This window comes from Diorhabda carinulata, chromosome 5 (genome assembly GCF_026250575.1).
Source record: "Diorhabda carinulata isolate Delta chromosome 5, icDioCari1.1, whole genome shotgun sequence".
Classification (NCBI taxonomy): Eukaryota; Metazoa; Arthropoda; class Insecta; order Coleoptera; family Chrysomelidae; genus Diorhabda; species Diorhabda carinulata.
Genome location: NC_079464.1, coordinates 21,608,795 through 21,626,066, shown reverse-complemented (window position 1 = coordinate 21,626,066; position 17,272 = coordinate 21,608,795). Strand labels below are relative to the sequence as shown.

The 17,272-nt window shown below is 32.0% G+C and overlaps 1 protein-coding gene across 1 annotated transcript in view; it reads right to left on the bottom strand.

Annotated features, from left to right (window-relative positions):
* The window catches only part of LOC130894371 (uncharacterized), a 33,882-nt gene that overhangs the window by 14,357 nt on the left and 2,253 nt on the right, over positions 1-17,272 (bottom strand). Inside the window, exon 2 of the mRNA XM_057801147.1 lies at positions 2,621-2,933. Coding sequence (XP_057657130.1) covers positions 2,621-2,933 — 313 coding nt within the window. The remainder of the gene's footprint in view (positions 1-2,620; positions 2,934-17,272) is intronic.

Here is a 17,272-nt window from a genome sequence, read left to right as displayed (position 1 = left end):
ATTTTTAATTTTAAATGTGATTTTTGATCATGTTTAGAATATCCAGATCAAATCTGTTAAGCTTCATCACTTAAAAAGTTATTATTAATATATTATTAGGCAAATTTATTGATTGTATTTATACCTGTCACTGAAAACAATGCGTACTAATTATGTCTTATATTTAAATCAAGTACACCGGTACCGTTATATAAATAAAGACAGTGTTTAACTTTTATATTATGTCTATTAAAAACCTCTTACATAACTGATATATTGTTATGCAATCCTAACAAGAGAACGCAAGTTTATGGTATACGAAGCTTCTAGTAGGACGACAATCTACTAAAGAGCAAGATCACGTCAAGTGGACACCCCAATTTCCACTTCATCATAAAAATAAATTTTTTTCATGAGTAGTTACCACGAAAGGTTAATCCCCCGAATGATTTTGGAGAATTTTGATTTTAAGAATAATTTTTTTACATCTGGAAAATTTTTCGGACTTTCCTGAAGAATAATTATTATCTTCATTATTTCCCGTAATAATTTGCCAATTCAAAGTGATTGTTGGTAGTGCAAAATCTGCATTGAGAGGAACAAGTCTTATGGCAGATTTTATTCCATTTTCTTTGGAATAACCTTCAGTTTTTGTCATACAAAAATAGCGATCATCAAAATGGTTGGTGTGTTTTCGCTTTACCATTAGAACTGCAAAAGAGAACTTTCTCTCTTCCTGTTTATTCACTGAATCAATCACACACTACAGCTGCTACAGCACATATAGGCAGCCCTCTGTTTATTTTCATAAATATTTTCTTGTCGCAAAAAAAGCTTTTTAACATCACAGGACTTTTTATTTCAAAAACCAAATACGAACTATGAGAGAATGTATAATCTTTTCTATGAAGTTTTCCTGCTTATAAACACATGCCAATTTAATAACCTCTCATAAAATTAATATTTTAGTGAAAATATGTGTGACAGAAACCGTTTAAGCTATTATAAATATTTCCTAAATTTCCGTGATAAATTTTCTCTTTTATTCATATGCTATACACTTTTCTTTGATCTTTATTAAACACCAACTATACCAGGATTGGTACTTAAATTGTTGAAGCATTTTTCCAATCTCTCCAAAACATGTGATTTGAATTCATCAATCGCTTCTTCAGGTGTAGAAAAACGTTGACATCGCAATTTATTTTTGATCTGCGGGTATAAGAAGAAATCAATGGGTGCCAAACAAGAACTGTACGTATGTTTTGACTGCGTCAAAAAAGTTTTTGTTTGATCTGATGTATGAGAGATCGCATTGTCGTGGTGGAGAATGATTCGTCTTCTGTGATTGGTTTCCCTGAGCCCTTCTGGATAATAAATGCTGGTTTAATTTTCAAAATTGACCGTTCTACGTTGATTTAATTGATCGGGAGCGAGATGTCCAGCTATACCGCAAAAAACAGACGCCCATTTGCTTCGAAGTGTTTCGTGCGCGAAAAAATTTTGTTGGATTTTGCTCGTCCTGAGAGACCATTACAATCATCGATTTAATAGTTTAGGGTTCATATGGATTCATATGAATCATGATTCTTCGCCTGTCATGATTTTATTGACATATTTTGAAGCACCACGATTGAATTTTTTCTGCACCAATCAAACGTGCTTTTTTGAGCGATTGTCAAATTAAGCGGCATCTAACGCGAAAAATCTTTTTAACAACCAAATATTTATGCAATATTGAATGTGTGCGAGTGGATCTAATACCCAAGTATACTTCAATCCTATGGTATGTCACATGAAATATCTTGAAATATCAATTTACGTCCAGTATCGATGTTTTCTGGCTCAACAACCGATTTTGGTCGACCTTCACAAAATTAAACCTAAAACGAAGTGCGACCACGATTGAATACAGGAAACAAGTGAAACACGGTGGCTCGTGATGGTGCTTCATCACCAAAAGTTGAAGCGAGTTAATCAGCACAATCCCATTTTTTGACCAAGATGTTTCAAGTAAATATTGTTACGCACTCGTCCACGATATGGTCCGTGGAATTGGTTCTGTTAGGTTATAATGGAACTCTAAAATTTGGCGAAAACGGCGGCATGCCATAAACTAGTGAATATTAAATCATTCAAGTAGTGATAAGTTAATTATTATATAAGTATATATATATATATATATATATATATATATATATATATATATATATATAATAGTATATAAGCTAAGTAAGGGTTCAAATAAATGAAATCAGTAAGAGACAGAGTCTATAAATTCACCCCAAGAATAGAAATAGTGTTAATAAATAAGAAGTTTGTAAGTGGCAATAAAGCTTGAACCTATTATAATTATGTCGAAATTTTATTTAACATTTTGAAAACTACTTATCGGATTCTAATTTCAATCGCAAGCTATTATAAGAAAAAACCCAAACAATTGCTTTTCTCTTTTTCAGTAACCGTATGTGTTCCATTCTTGGCGGAGTACTTACAATGTATCTAATGCTTCCACCTACCTCTGTTGTTCTTTTAAGTAATTTAGAAAACTACTCATATATAATCATATAATCAGTATGAATATTATTCAGCAACATACCGATACACAAGAAATTATGTAATAAATGACGAATAAACTTACCATTTTGTGGGAGTGACGGAGGCAGCTCGAATTTGTAGGTGCTCTCATATTTGGGCACGTTATACCTATCCTTTTGTTTAGGCCTTGACTGGAAGTTTGGTCTACCTTTTTTATAATTCAATTCATCAGGAAAAAATTTTTGAGATGGCGTGTCAAGATTTAGTACTCGACCTTGCGCCTTCTTTTGAATAATTTCTTCACCGGGTTTTTGGGTCACTGGAATCCAATCGTTAGTATCGTATGATCTATCATTTTGTGTTGCTACTAAGCAAACAAGATGAGCGGTTATTGCTAAATACAGACGCTTCACTTTCTGCAATAAAAAGTTATGTATAAGATGTTGACATCTACTGGGTTCAAATAATACAGGTACATCGAAAATATTCTTGCATGTATAGTTCTTCCAATATCAATTACAGATTATAAAAACCTTTGTCGACAATTTTGTTTGATCTACCATAGGCGTAGATACCTAATTTTATAAATTTATTATTTTTATAAATACTTTTAAAAATATGTATATCTTATGTACTTAATTGTAGGCCCGCTTGGAACTTAGAAAAAAATCATTGTTATACCTCGTTAACTTACTACAACTGAGTATTAAATTATAAAACGTAAATAGACGAGTACAATGAACCTGTCTGTAAGGAAGTTTGGTTTAAACAGGATACCAGACGTGAACTGATCCTTTTTTGTACTCTATTCGTCTATTAGAACATCGGTAATGAGTGTTATGATGGAAAATATGTGTTTCTCCCACCCTTAAAGTACTTTCGGAGCACTAAACAACAACCTTATATGCGCGACGAAGTTTTTCAGGTGTTTTTGGGGTGGAGCTCCAATTCTAAATAATTAGCGAAAAATGTTATAAACATGAAGTATATTCTATAAATTGTTCCCCTTTTTTTTAATTAATTAGCTCACTATACCCGCATGAGGTTCCTTTATATGATTTAACAAATTCTATAGCTTCCTCATGTTCGGATTTATATCTTATCCTTCGCCATTGGGTATTGAAGCTTGCATCAACTTCAATAGAGAAAGTGGATTTTAATAAATAGTTGTATCCAAGTGGTTATGTCCCAGATTACTAACTTATTTATGGTTGTAGAATGTACGTTCTAAATTATACATTTCTTTTTTTATCATTTCTATACGTATCTGTTAGTTGATCGTTCCTTAACGTAATGACACGTTAACTTCTATATGTACCGGATGTCACAATAAGATTAGCTCTGGGTTATATATATGAAACATTCCGTAGAATATTGATTTACAAATTAAAAGGAAAATAGAAACTACAGAAATGGATGTAATAAGAAGGGCATGTAGGACATCAAGATTGGAAAGAGTGACTAATGACAGAATTATGGAATGTGTGTGGAAGAGACAGTTATAACATGTATAGAAAGTAAAGAAATTGTATGGTACGGGCATGTCCACACAATGACAGAAGCAAGATTACTAAGTGAAGTAATGAGATGAATACCATCAGAAAACTAAGGAACCAAGGAAAAATGATTGGAAGCAATAAAATGATTAATAGTCTTTTTCAGCTATATTATGAGCGGTTTCTTATTGGGAACGTGGCAATGAAACACCACTGAAGTGGAGTAACTTCAATATATTTTCCGAGCTTTCGAATTCTTATGTATTTATCGTCTGGGAAATAATTAATTAAGATTTTCGGTGGTTTTATTTGTGTTATTAAAGGATCAATTGTATCTTCAAGCATGTTTAGTTAGACTTCATCAGTTAAATTTACAGGAATAAAAAGTGGTCCTATGATATGATTTCCTAATTTGCCCCACCAGACGTTTATTTATTGAGAATATTGGGTATGAAATTCACGGAATAAATGTGGGTTACCATCATACCAGTAACGGCAATTGTGCCTATTTAAAGCTCCATTCAAATCAAATCTGCATTCGTCGGAAAATCAAATGTTAAATAATAATTGCGGATCTTCAATTAAACGCTGGCTCATTGTTTCACAAAATTGCAGCCTTCCATCAGGATCATCCTCATTTAGTTCCTGTACTAGTTTGATTTTGTACGGATGAAATTTGTACGCTTTTAAAATTCGTATTATGGACGAACGGAAGACACCTGAGGCTTCAGCAAGTTGAAATCCCATTTTCCTTTAAATTGAATAATTTAGAAATGATTGTAGTTGTTCTCACTCGTAACAATTAAAACTTATTTGTATTTTTCGTTAATACCAAAATTATCGGATTAATGTCTTTAAAGCTGTTTTCGCATTAACTGTTTCAGTAAAATTCAACACATAGGGTCTCATTAGACAGACAATTTTGTGCCCTTTCAAATAATATATCAGTCGACCCCTCTTTCTATTTAAAATCTCAGGGTTGTTACTCATCCCCGCTAGGGGGTTAAAGGCGCAGATCGAATAATATGTTTAAAATGTGTTCTCGACGTGTCCGAGCATTTTTTAATTTAATTACAAAAAAAGGAGAAAAGCTAAGTGCAAACTTTTCGTTGAACCACCCTGTATATTAGTTCTTATCTAACACAATAATAATTATAAAATTAGATAAATATATTCATGGTACTTTATAGTCACATTAATAATAATTAAATAATAAATAATTGAAGATGATACCTTAATGGGATTAAAGTTGATGGTAATAAATAAGGGTTGTTCTGGATTACTTGAATCTATCTTACTGAAAATTGCCTAAATAGTAACTAAATAAATCATATCACAAACATATTCCTCTCTACCTATATTTAGAGAGTTTTTATCACAAATATTCAGATTTAAGCACGTTGCTGTTAAACATCAATACTTTCTTTCCTTGCAAAGAAATGCATTGCTTATTTAAAGTCAATAAATTAAAATTCGAGTCTTTTATTCTTAACTCAACAATTCAACGAAATTCTTATGTATTAAAATGTCAATGTCATAGTACACTTTTCATTTCATGGATCGTGCTGTAACTGACAATCGTTACCTTGAAAAGTCGTGACCTCTAGAAACATTTAGTAGAATGATTCGTTCTAATGTTGAATACATGAAAACGAAATGAAGAAGAGTGTAAACCAAGTTCTAACAGTAAGTGACGGTCATCGACAGCGGTTATTTACATATTTATGAATGATATTTTTGATACTAGGAATTTTCACCGCAGTTCCAGGTATAAATTCATAAAAATGTGGTATTTAATGTGAAATCCATATTATTAGATCTCCAAAAAGAATAATTACACGAGGGTTGTCTGGAAAGTTTCCACTCTCAGCTTCAAGATTTCAGCAATAACTTGGAAAATATTTTTGCAAATACGTTGAGAGATCCTCACAAAACTTCTAGTCATTTTGCTGTGATTTTTCCGAAAATAGCAGAAATTCAATTTTGAGCTGTCTTAATTATTTGTTTTTGAAAGGCTAGATAAGAGAGGACTTATACTAACGTGATCAGACGTCCTGTTTTAAACGGGACTTTCCCTTTTTAAAATTACGAGTCTTGGTGTCCCCAAAACGAACGCTGGGACGCAAAATTGTCCCGTTTTCAGAAACCCCTGAATTTGAATAGAAGACTAGAAGCTATTGTAGTGAATATTTTGACACTTAAAGCGACGAAAAATTAATCTTAATAAGTGCAGTTGTATTACAATACTAAACGACGCTTCCAACCACGGCAACAAGACAATTTTCAACCTTACGTAAGTGTGCAATAGAAAAAATTAGTTCTCCAAAACCATTTGGTAAAACTTCTGACATCATTGTCAATTAAATAAACCAAGTTGACAGATTTGACAGCAAAAGTTGTGGCGTTTGTGGTGACAAAGCCAAAGTTAATTTCGGAGGTGCAGCTAGGCGAGGAATCATCTTAGTCAAAAAGCCACTTTTTGACTGAGCATTGAAAAATGACCCCTGTTACTGAAAAACTTTTTTGAAGAGCCCACATCCAAATTGTGGCTTCATTTTTTACCTGCTCATTCAGCAAGTTTGATGCAAACTTGCTGAAACATCTTGAAACTTGAAGACTGTATCGGTATTAAATCGATAAATTAACAGACGAATTAGCTTCTTCCATTTATAGTCCGTCACTTAATGTTGGAATTGAAAGGTAATGGTACTGATATTGAAGAAGATTTTGTGAACAGGACAGCTACAGAACTTTATAAAACAAGTCGTGAATATCTGCAGCAGCAGACTTACTTTCTTATAAAAAAAATTGATATTATTTTACTAGGCAGATTTAAAAAAGATCCCCACTTGGGAAAAGGCGTTAAAAAATCTCTGGATGTATTACTTGAAAAGCAATATATTGACAATAATAAAAGTACTGAATTTTTTGACAAATTTACATTAATTACTAATTAAATTATATTGCAAAAAGTAATAAATTGAAATAATTTAAATTTTTCTCCTGAAACCCGTTGGGTGGAACTTATCAAACACTTTTACGCCAACAATTTTCAACATGAAAACTTTTCTATTTTAACTGAATATATTTTATGTTTACCTGCAGCAAATGCTCCAGTAAAAAGAGTATTTTCTGTTATGAAAAAATTCTTAGGCGATGTTGTTAATCAAGGTGAATATAAAAAAACTAGCCAAGAGTTTCATTCTTACTTGAAATCTCACTTGAAATCAAATAGCTATATATAAGCAAATTAAATTTATGTCCTGCTTTGAGTCAAACAATAAATGGTCACGTTAGACACTATGTATGGAAACTGTGCCATTATTTAAGATCTAAGAATTTTGAAAAGCTGAATTCAAACATTGAATCAACTTGACTGACGACGGGCGTTCGGGATGCCCACAAACTGTGACAACATATCATTAGAAAAGTTCATCAAATGGTACTGAAAGAAGGTCCTATTAATGTTAGAGAAATAGAAGAGGTTATAGGACGCATTTGCCATTTGACTGAAGAGTTTCCGAATGAACATTTCCTAATCCTTATTGACACTATTTTTTGCATCGTTTAGTATCTGTAGAAGAGAGATATCATGATAGATGAATTGAATGACAAGGTTCGTCTCGATTACTGGATCCCATCATTAAATTTTTTTCTTATATCTAAAATCGAAGGTCATGCCACTACAGCTGGCAATGTTGCCGTTTTAAAATAACGTATTGTTGCAGAATCTAGAGATAATTCTGTAAATACATTTGAAAAAGTACAAATAGTGTTTAAATGGAATATTTAACTGCCAGAAAGTGAATGGAGCTGACTTCAAGCAATTAGTATCATAGACCCTTAAATCTATAATTAATTTTGATTAGTAAAATTCAAATTTCGTTCATTATCAACAATCAGAAACAAAACTAGTATCATTGAGAAGACTTCTTCAATACCTTTGAAAATGTTTCGCTGGCCATAGAGTTCCAATTCAAATTATTGTTTTCAATGAAGTTATATTTGTAGTATACGTTATCTATTTATCATTGAAAGAGTAATACTTCGAGTATTCATCTCATAAATCAAGTTTTAAAGGTTTTTCAACATTACCTGGTAGCTTTGAAGTGACAATATCGACACGTGGCCTACTCCCACACGGAAGTTGGGTCTTTTCACATTCACTCTCGAGTAACCGACAACATTCAATAGGTGATATTTTGGATTCTAATTACAAATTTCCAGTAAAATATCACAAGTAACTTTCGAGATGTCGACTCAGCTAGTCGCCCTGTATAATCATTCAATTGCAGGCTAATTTAATTTTTACTTTGTAATTGAAAGTAACTAATTTTGTTTCATATTACTTTCAAGAACCGCTAATGAACGTCTTGTACATGATATTTTCTAAATTGTACAAAACAGAGCGTGGAAAGTTGAAAAAAAGAATTCTCTGATATGAAGAGAAAACAAATCAACGCGGAACAAAATTCCAAAACAGATTGTAAATTTGTGTACCAGTTGCGCTGGAAGATATATTTTTATTGCAAATGTAGAAACTTAATTGACGGCAAGCTACTGTACACAGTTGTGAGAACATAATTTTTTTCAAATATTTTGTAGTATACAGCAAGAAATAATGTTATGAATTGAATATCTGTTAAATTCCTGTTTATTAATTTGAAATTTTTCAATTTGTTTATCACAAATACATGGTGGGCCATAAATTTTTCCACTATATACATTGCCATGAAAAAAAAAAACAAATTTTATTTAAACATTATGTTAATGTGAAACACAGATCGTAAAGTGGAAATTATTTCTTGAAAACAATATTGTTCAGGTGACTGTCATCTTGTGATTTCTGAAACCAGACTATTTCTACACATAGCGCTGGGTACGTTACCCATGTTTTGATGAATGTTCTCCTTCAATTGTAGTATTAGTTTTGGTTTATTCACTAGACTTTCAAAATAGATCACCTCTACAAGAAAATCAGATTGTCTCAGCTAATTCACTTCTGGCATACACAGACGATTTTCAACATCAGAAAACGAGCTTTAGGAAATCTGCAGAGCCTTCATAGAAACGGCAGAGACAGAAAATCTACAAGTCGATGAAGATAAATCAAAGTTCATGATAATGACAACACCACAAAGGAAAAAAAGCAATGAACTTAGAGTAAGTTCAAAGTTATGTATATCTTGGAGTGGTTATCAAGGACGACGATGAATAGAAAGGAAATCTGGAAGCGAGTATGATGGAGGGAAGTCACAGAGCGATAATAAGTCCCAAAGAATCTCCAGAAAGACGAAGCTACAGTTAAACAAAACAATAATAAGATCTACAGTGAGCTACGGTGACGAAACTTGGATTTTCAATAAAGCAGAAAAAGAGAAGTTAGATATACCGGAAAGAAAAATACTAGGATACTAGGCGGTAAAATGAGGGGGATTTATAGCTGAGGAGAACACACAATGAGATAAGGAATCTATTTGGAGAAGCAGAACTAAACAAAATAATAAGATCCAAAAGTATAGAGTAGCTAGGTCACATACAGAGAATTCCAGATATTAGGACAGCATTAAAGGAGAAACAAGAAAGAAAGGTATAACAAGGAAAATATGGTACGCAGATTTGATGGAAAATCTAAGAGATAGAAGAATTAGGGACTGCAAAACGAAAGCAAAGATAGAAAATAGTTACCCTCACCAATAGTGCTAGATGGCATTGAGAAATTCTACGCTCTTTATGAAAAATAAAGCAGAATGATGACAGGTCAATGATAACACATAAATATCTATGAGTTGTTACTCAAAAATTACATATTGCGGCAGTGATTATCCTGCTAATTATTGAGGGTGTATCGTTACAAAAAATGGAGCTGATGAATGAAGAAATCATCAAGACAACCAGTACGAAAAGTATAATAGATAAAAAATGACACTTCAGTACAAATAAATAACAGAAATAAAAGTGAAAATTGGCCGGGTTTCTACCGGGCCAAGTTGTTGCATCATCATCTAGCGTTAGTTAGAATACAAAGTAAGACATCACAACTTTTCTATTCGATCAACTTAAGAAACAGGAGCAGATGTTCCAAAAATGTGATGAACGTTGAACTCGCTTAAACATAGTTGCGAAGAAGTTATTCCAAAGAAAAATAATGGAATGAAACGATAATGGTCTATTATGACACCAACAAGAATTGTTAGCAATCCTGAAATATTTGTGTTTTGTGTTTTAAACTGAAAATACAAATTTATTTCAGACGGTATGTTATTATAGTTATTTTTTGCTAAAAAAAAACACAACCGTCTTGTGAAAAATAACACGGTTTTTTCAAAATTACCTATAATATTTGTTTTCGTTTAGATCAGAAGTTCCCAAATATCTTCTCCTTGTAAATCAGTCATTAGTTTCAATTTACACCAAATTACAAACTCGTCAAAAAATCAGTTTGAACTATGAAACTTCAAGTACACTCCTGTTGTAGAGCTTCCCATGGACCCCTGGGGTGCACCTGCACCACTTTGATAATCACCATTTCAGATTGAGGCTACAAAAATTGGAAACTAACCTGATCTCTAGTTTTTGAGTTATAATTTATAAATATCAAAAAAAAATTATTAAGAGTTGTAAAACATAAAATTTGATTGTATTTCATCTAGACCACTTTCCTCTAAAACGCTTCTCACCCTTAAGGTGGTTCAGAGTACTGGAAAAATAAAAATTCGATAGAAAATTTAGAAATTATAAAGAACAAGGGCTTCTATTGAAAACTAAGAAGTGAAAACTGGAAATTTCAGTTAAGACGCTTTATTTGAAAAAAAAAAAAATTTCATAATACAATTTTTATATTGAAATATTTTTATATGAAATAGCTCACATGCGTGCAACAGATAGTCAATCTATTTTTTATGAAAGTCTATTTCCTGCAGGTAAATATCTATCAACATAAATCGAAATTTATAAAAAAATTGAAAATTGTATAAAATTTTTTGGGTATAACCCGTTTTAACTGAAATACCAATTTTTATAAATGTTTTTAAATTTTCATTTTTTTTAGTGATCTGGGGTAAAAGGATGCGCCTTAGAGGAAAAGTAGTCAAAATGAGGTAGGTCTCCATAACATTTATTGATATTTTTGAAATATATAACCCAAAAATCGTATTTCGAGGCAGTATTTAATTTTTTCGCCTACTGGTGCTCGAGAGCTTTTTTACTTGTACGTATTCTCTTGATGATTTCCATTTCACAGTTTATTTGACTGGACTAACACTTTTTGTCTGTTATTCATCAGTTCTAGGCTTTTAAATAAGTTGATGAATCACTCGTTATTTGTTTAAAATTCTTTTATTATGATCAATTACTTACAATCAACCTACCAACCACACCTAGAATTTTATTAGACACGTTTCATTTTTAGGCTAGTCGTACTACCTCTGAAAGAGAGAGAAAAAGGGAATTCTTACAAGCTTAACAGGAAATGGTAGGATAATAAATATTGTGAAATAAAATACGTCTGAATATTTACAGCCGTTTAAGGGGGTTGAAATGAATGAGGTTTTGTGTTATATAAAAAGTTGAATAAACGGTCATCCAAAAAGAATTTTCCTTATTAAATTGTGATGGTATTGAAATGCTTATGTATTATCACTATCCATGAGCTTGTATTTTGATATTAACAATGATGTAGACCTTTCATTTAGTGAAAATAAACTCAGTAACCCAATTTTCGAGGTCTCCTTCATTAATCAAGCTTTCCAATGGCCGAAAAAAAATAATTGTCAAACGATGTAATGTCAAGGTGCATAACCAAATTGTCGGGTCATTGAAGATAAACTAATGCTGTGGAAGAACACTGACAAACTTAGAGAGCTTCTTTTGTAATAACCTGCAATGTACTCAACTGTTCACAGTATAGTACTCAATTAACCGACCAGGTTTCAGAACTTCTTAGTTTATAGTTGCCCTTCAAATCCGTCATACACACATCATCACCTTATCAGGGTATTGTAATTCTTTGTGTCATTTCTTCCCTCTTCAACTACGATCGTTTGCGTTTAATGTTCTTTTTATCCATTTTTTCATTGTCTGTTTTCTTAGTAAAGGCCTCATTGCACCGATTCTGAATAAAGTATCACATATTTCCATACGGTTAATCAAATGTCTTGCAGTCAACTCTTGCGGCACTCAAATATGGAGCTTTTTCGTATACTATTTTCTTTTCAATGTTTCAAAACTATTTGATGGATGATTCCCAGTATATCAGCGATGTTTGAGAGCTATCTTACCAATCTATCTTGAAATTTCATCAACTTTTTAGTCACGAGATGCAAATCTATCTTAATCAAATAATCACCACTGAACCATTATTAGATACGGTATGATATAGCATTTTTTTCGAAAACAGCACAAATTTCTGTAGTGAAAAAACATACAACGTATTTCCTCTCAAATTTTGTGAATATATACTCCGCCGAAATATCATCTGTGGAAAGTACATTCAACTCACTCAATCGAACTAGCGTGGCTCTCAATATAACGCAACCAGCATTTACAGTAAGATCTAAGTATGAGTTTCTGACCTCAATGTAAAGATGTCTCAGCACTCACCAATATAAGTTGAGAAATATTTGTATGCTTGTGTTGACAGATTCTCACCAAAATTTTACCTTTTATAGACGCTAAGATGCGAAAAATATTTGGTCTTAAAATGAAAATTAACCTAAACAAATAAAAGAGGAGCTAGACACTACTCGTATCTAAGAAGATTTTGATCATTATTTACGACCGTAAAACGTTGGGCAGCTGAATTCAAATGTGACAATTTCAGCTTGACATGCGACCAGCATTCGAGACGATCAAAAACTGTGAAGACCAGCGATATGATCGAGAAAGCTAACTGGAAGACAATCGTCTTGAGGTTAAAGAGGTAGAAGGGGCATTTGCTATATAATGAGTAGTGAGTGTTTAAGCTATATGGATGCCGTTTGGACCAAAAGCATTAGAATAAATATTTCCCAGATCTTATTGTAGTAGTTTAAGCAACGAGTCGAATTTTCCGCGTCGATTCGTAACTGTAGATGAAACCTGGATCAATCATTACAAGCCTAAAACGAAAGAACAGTCAAGACAGTGGATTGCATAGGGCTACGAGGCCAGATGGCAACCGTTTTTGGAATAATCCTGGGATTTTGTTCGTTGACTTTATTCAAAAAGGTGACATAACAACAGGAGAGTATTATGCGTCATTGCTTGTATTAGCAGAACAAGAAAGTGCTTTTCCATCAGGAAATAAAAAACATGTGTTTCATCTAATTCTGCCCATTGTGCTTGTTGTTTATAAAGATCACTAAATTATTGAAATGCTATATAATAGACGAGAAAATTGACCAAATTTTGAGCTGTATACAGTTGAAATTCAATTATAACCAAGGACAGATATTTTGTTGTAATCCGAAAATGATTAGACGCGAAAGTTATTTCATTTCAATTTCGTAATTTTACTAATTCTAATTCTTAATACTTGAAAAAATAAAGATTTATCCCAGTAATTTCCTCATTTGTCTGAAAACCTGTAAACCAGTGCTTGCTTTTTTAACAATTCAGCAGCACTTCTTAAATCACAACAATATGATCCAGAAATTAAAAAAAAAATCTGCTAAAATTACTATTAATAATTATAATTTTTCATTGATCACATACTATCATTTTACTTCAACATATGGGGTGTTTTTCTTTAGTTCTCTTAGGTCTCTTCTGATTAAGACTTAGTTTCTTTGATAATTTTTTAAAAAAATTAAATCAAAAGAGACCTAAAGTCAAGAACATTTAGAAGTATAAACATATCAAAAGGTCTAAGAAATAAGGACTTGAAGAAAATTATGGTTTTCATATTTTTTTCTGCAGAAGTTTTGGGGAAAAATTTAAAAATATTCCTAAATAAAACGAGGATTTTAAGTTATGATTTTATTTATTAAGAAATTTTAATACAAAATAAAGTAAGGGCTGCTAATTTCACCCCCTCATAATGTAACAGGAATATTGAAAAAATATCCGTGGTTAGTCCTTTGCGAGTGCACGAAATTGAGAGAATTGAAAGTTTCTAACTTTACTGAAATTTTGGAAAAAAAAATTTAAACTCAATTTTAGTCACCATCTTTTAATGGTAGTACCTCGGAAAGGGGTGGGCTGAGGAAATTTTATTAAAGGAAATCCCATCTTAATTTCATAAGTACAATCGCGTCCTGAATTCTGTCGCATGAATTTATAAACACCCTGTATATAAATACGGAGTTAAAAGATCAAGAAGAAAGGGTTTGAGGTTATGTTTAAAAATTGATATAAATTGAATTTGTATAACCTTCAATTATCGATAAGTTTTCTGATTAATTACTATTTTTTATTAAATGTAACGCAAATCGGAAAATCGTGATGCATGCAGCAAACTAATCGCATATCCACGTTAAACTTAGTATATTTCCTAATTTCTTTGTTGCTGTCGAAATAATTAAGTATTTTAAATAAGGAATTAGCACTACAGACACTAATAGAGAAAAAAATATGTCAAAAAATACGTAATTCTAATTTTTTCACAATTTACTATATTTCCATTTTATAATATTGGAGTTGAAGTCTTTGTTAAAAAAATAAGCCCAGTAGGAGTTGTTTTTCGTAAAAAATCCTTTAATCGCGATTTCACAGATAAATCTTCTTCATCAAAAATTATAAATTTCTCTGAAAATACTTAACTTCCGAAAAAAGACCACTACTTATGAGATTGTAAATATTTCCAATTATGCCATTTTTTATAGGGTTGAACTTTTTTATAAATCTAAAAGTAGAATTTAAGAAAAAATGTTTTTTTTTTCCTCTTTACTAAGCAATTTTGAAAACTTATAAATACAAATGTTCCAGAGTTCATTTATCTATAACTTTTCCAACGTAACGAATATTTCCTAATAATTTCTAAATAAACTATATCCCACCCTTAAGCGGCTGTGAACATTCGGGTGAATGTTTTTTCCCACAATATTTTTAACACTCTTACTACCATTTTCTGCCAATTTTGTCCTGTAATAACTTTCTGGCCTGACCTATTGATTACAGCTGATTAATAGACAAATAAATATTCAACAAAACGGTTAACCGCTATATCATTGAAAATGAGGGAGTACCACGAAACATTTTTCAACTTTCGCTATTGCTTAAGAGATTTCTGATTTTAAGATGTCTCTGAGATATGTCGAATCTACTTTTATCTTGAAAACACTTTCAAATTTTGATCTAATTCTTAAAATGACGTTGATCTAAGTAGCTTCCGTTTGTGAAGGTCAACAATAGAAAGGCAACTATAATTTTGTTATATCATTATAGCGTACGGTTTATCTAGTTGATTAATATTAATGGCCAATTATTATTATTCGACGTGACGTCAAATTAAAAAGTACGGAAAATTATTTAAACAAAGTAGTATCAAATTTTACTCAATCTCCTTTAAAGTACTGTCCTTATCAACAACGAATCAATAATTGAAAGCATCTCTGGAATGGATTAGTGCTAAATCTGGTAAGTAAAACAGAAATCAACAGACAGGAAGGTTTTAAGTAGTCGAAAACTAGTAAATCAACAGCAGCTTGCAACAAGGCGCGTTTACAGGAGGAAAAAATCTACTTACTTACTTAATCCTGAAACCTTGTTTTCAGGTGTAAGGCATGTTGAAGTTGAGTTATTACGTGGGCTTCCTTTCCCACAGCAGTTTCCATTATTCCCTACCCTGCATCTTTTGTTTTATTTCCTGCCATCTTATTCCTCGATTTTTCACTGCCATCATAATTTCTTTTGTCCGTCTCCTCTTTGGTTTTCTTTTCTTTTTAATTGTAAGTTTGTGCTTCATATATCTTCCATATTAATCGTTCTTCTCCTTCCTATTTTCTCTCATAGTGTAACTCCTTATTTTATATCTTGATTTATTCTCTATTCTTTTTTTGGAAATCTTATTTCAGAACTTTATATTTTACTTTTTTTGTGGAAGTGTCCATGTCTCTGATCCGTATGTGGCTTTTTTTTAAATATTTCTGTTTTTTTTTTAGTTTTGGTATTTTCCTTTTTGACTGAAAAATGTGTCTTAATTGCATTTTAGAAACATCCAGCTGCTCCAGTTCTCTCGTTTATCTTTTGTTCTAATCTTCCATCTTGTGTTAGTGTCATACAAAGCTTTTGATGATATTTGATTCTTCTAATTTTTTCAATATCTTGTCGTAACGGCTATAACGGCTATAAATGTCCAGGGTCTCTAAATGTTGTCCTTTCAGCGATCTCTTTAGCCGAGTGAACAAAAAAAATCTAATGGAGTGAGGTCGGGGCAGGTAGTGATGAAGAAAGATTGAGTGGAGGTGTTCTCGAAGTTGACCTTGCAAGAATCTTTGATCTCCGACGTGATGTAGCTGCTTTTTCATTTAATTTTGTAGAACTTTAACCGTGACCTTTAGTAGCGAACAGTTGGTAGATGTAGATTTGGCAAATCACTATGCGAAGTCAAGGTTCCTTTCATCTCCATTTTAAGATCTTATTAAGAATGGAAAGTACAACTGGAATCATAAAGGCTCCAATGCTTTAATAAACAACCGATTACTTTTTCATTCAATGATAAAATTAATGCTCGCACTCAATCAACATTTCTCCACATCTCAGCGGAATATAATAAGATATTTGTATCTAAAAGAAAACAACTACCGACTATCACGAAGGTATCAAAGTAAACTTCATTTTTGGCTTCTACAATTGACTTAATGGTAACAATTAAATTAAATCTAGTACATTAAAAATTTAAGCTTATTAGTATACGAGCAAGGTTATAAGTTCATATCAAATGTTAGCTTCTAGATTTATGTGAGGGGAATGTAGAACTACTATCCCAAATCTAAGCTTCTTCTATCACATCTCCATTTTGAGATTTCATTTTCAATGAAAAGTATAACTTGAGTCATAAAGGCTCCAATGCTTTATGCAAGTTAATAAATAACCGTTTAGTTTGGCATTCAATGAGAAAGTATCTAGTAAACAACTGGCGAAGATGTCAAAATAAACTTCAAAGTTGGCAACTATTATCAAAGCAGAGTTGATGGCAACTGTTGAAATATACCATGACAATTCTAAGAGTGGAGACATGGAGCGTGTGATACGTACTACAATAGATGGAGTCACTTTATAAGCATATGAGTCTGGTATTTTATAATGGAGACGTGTATACCAAACAAGACTGAACCCAC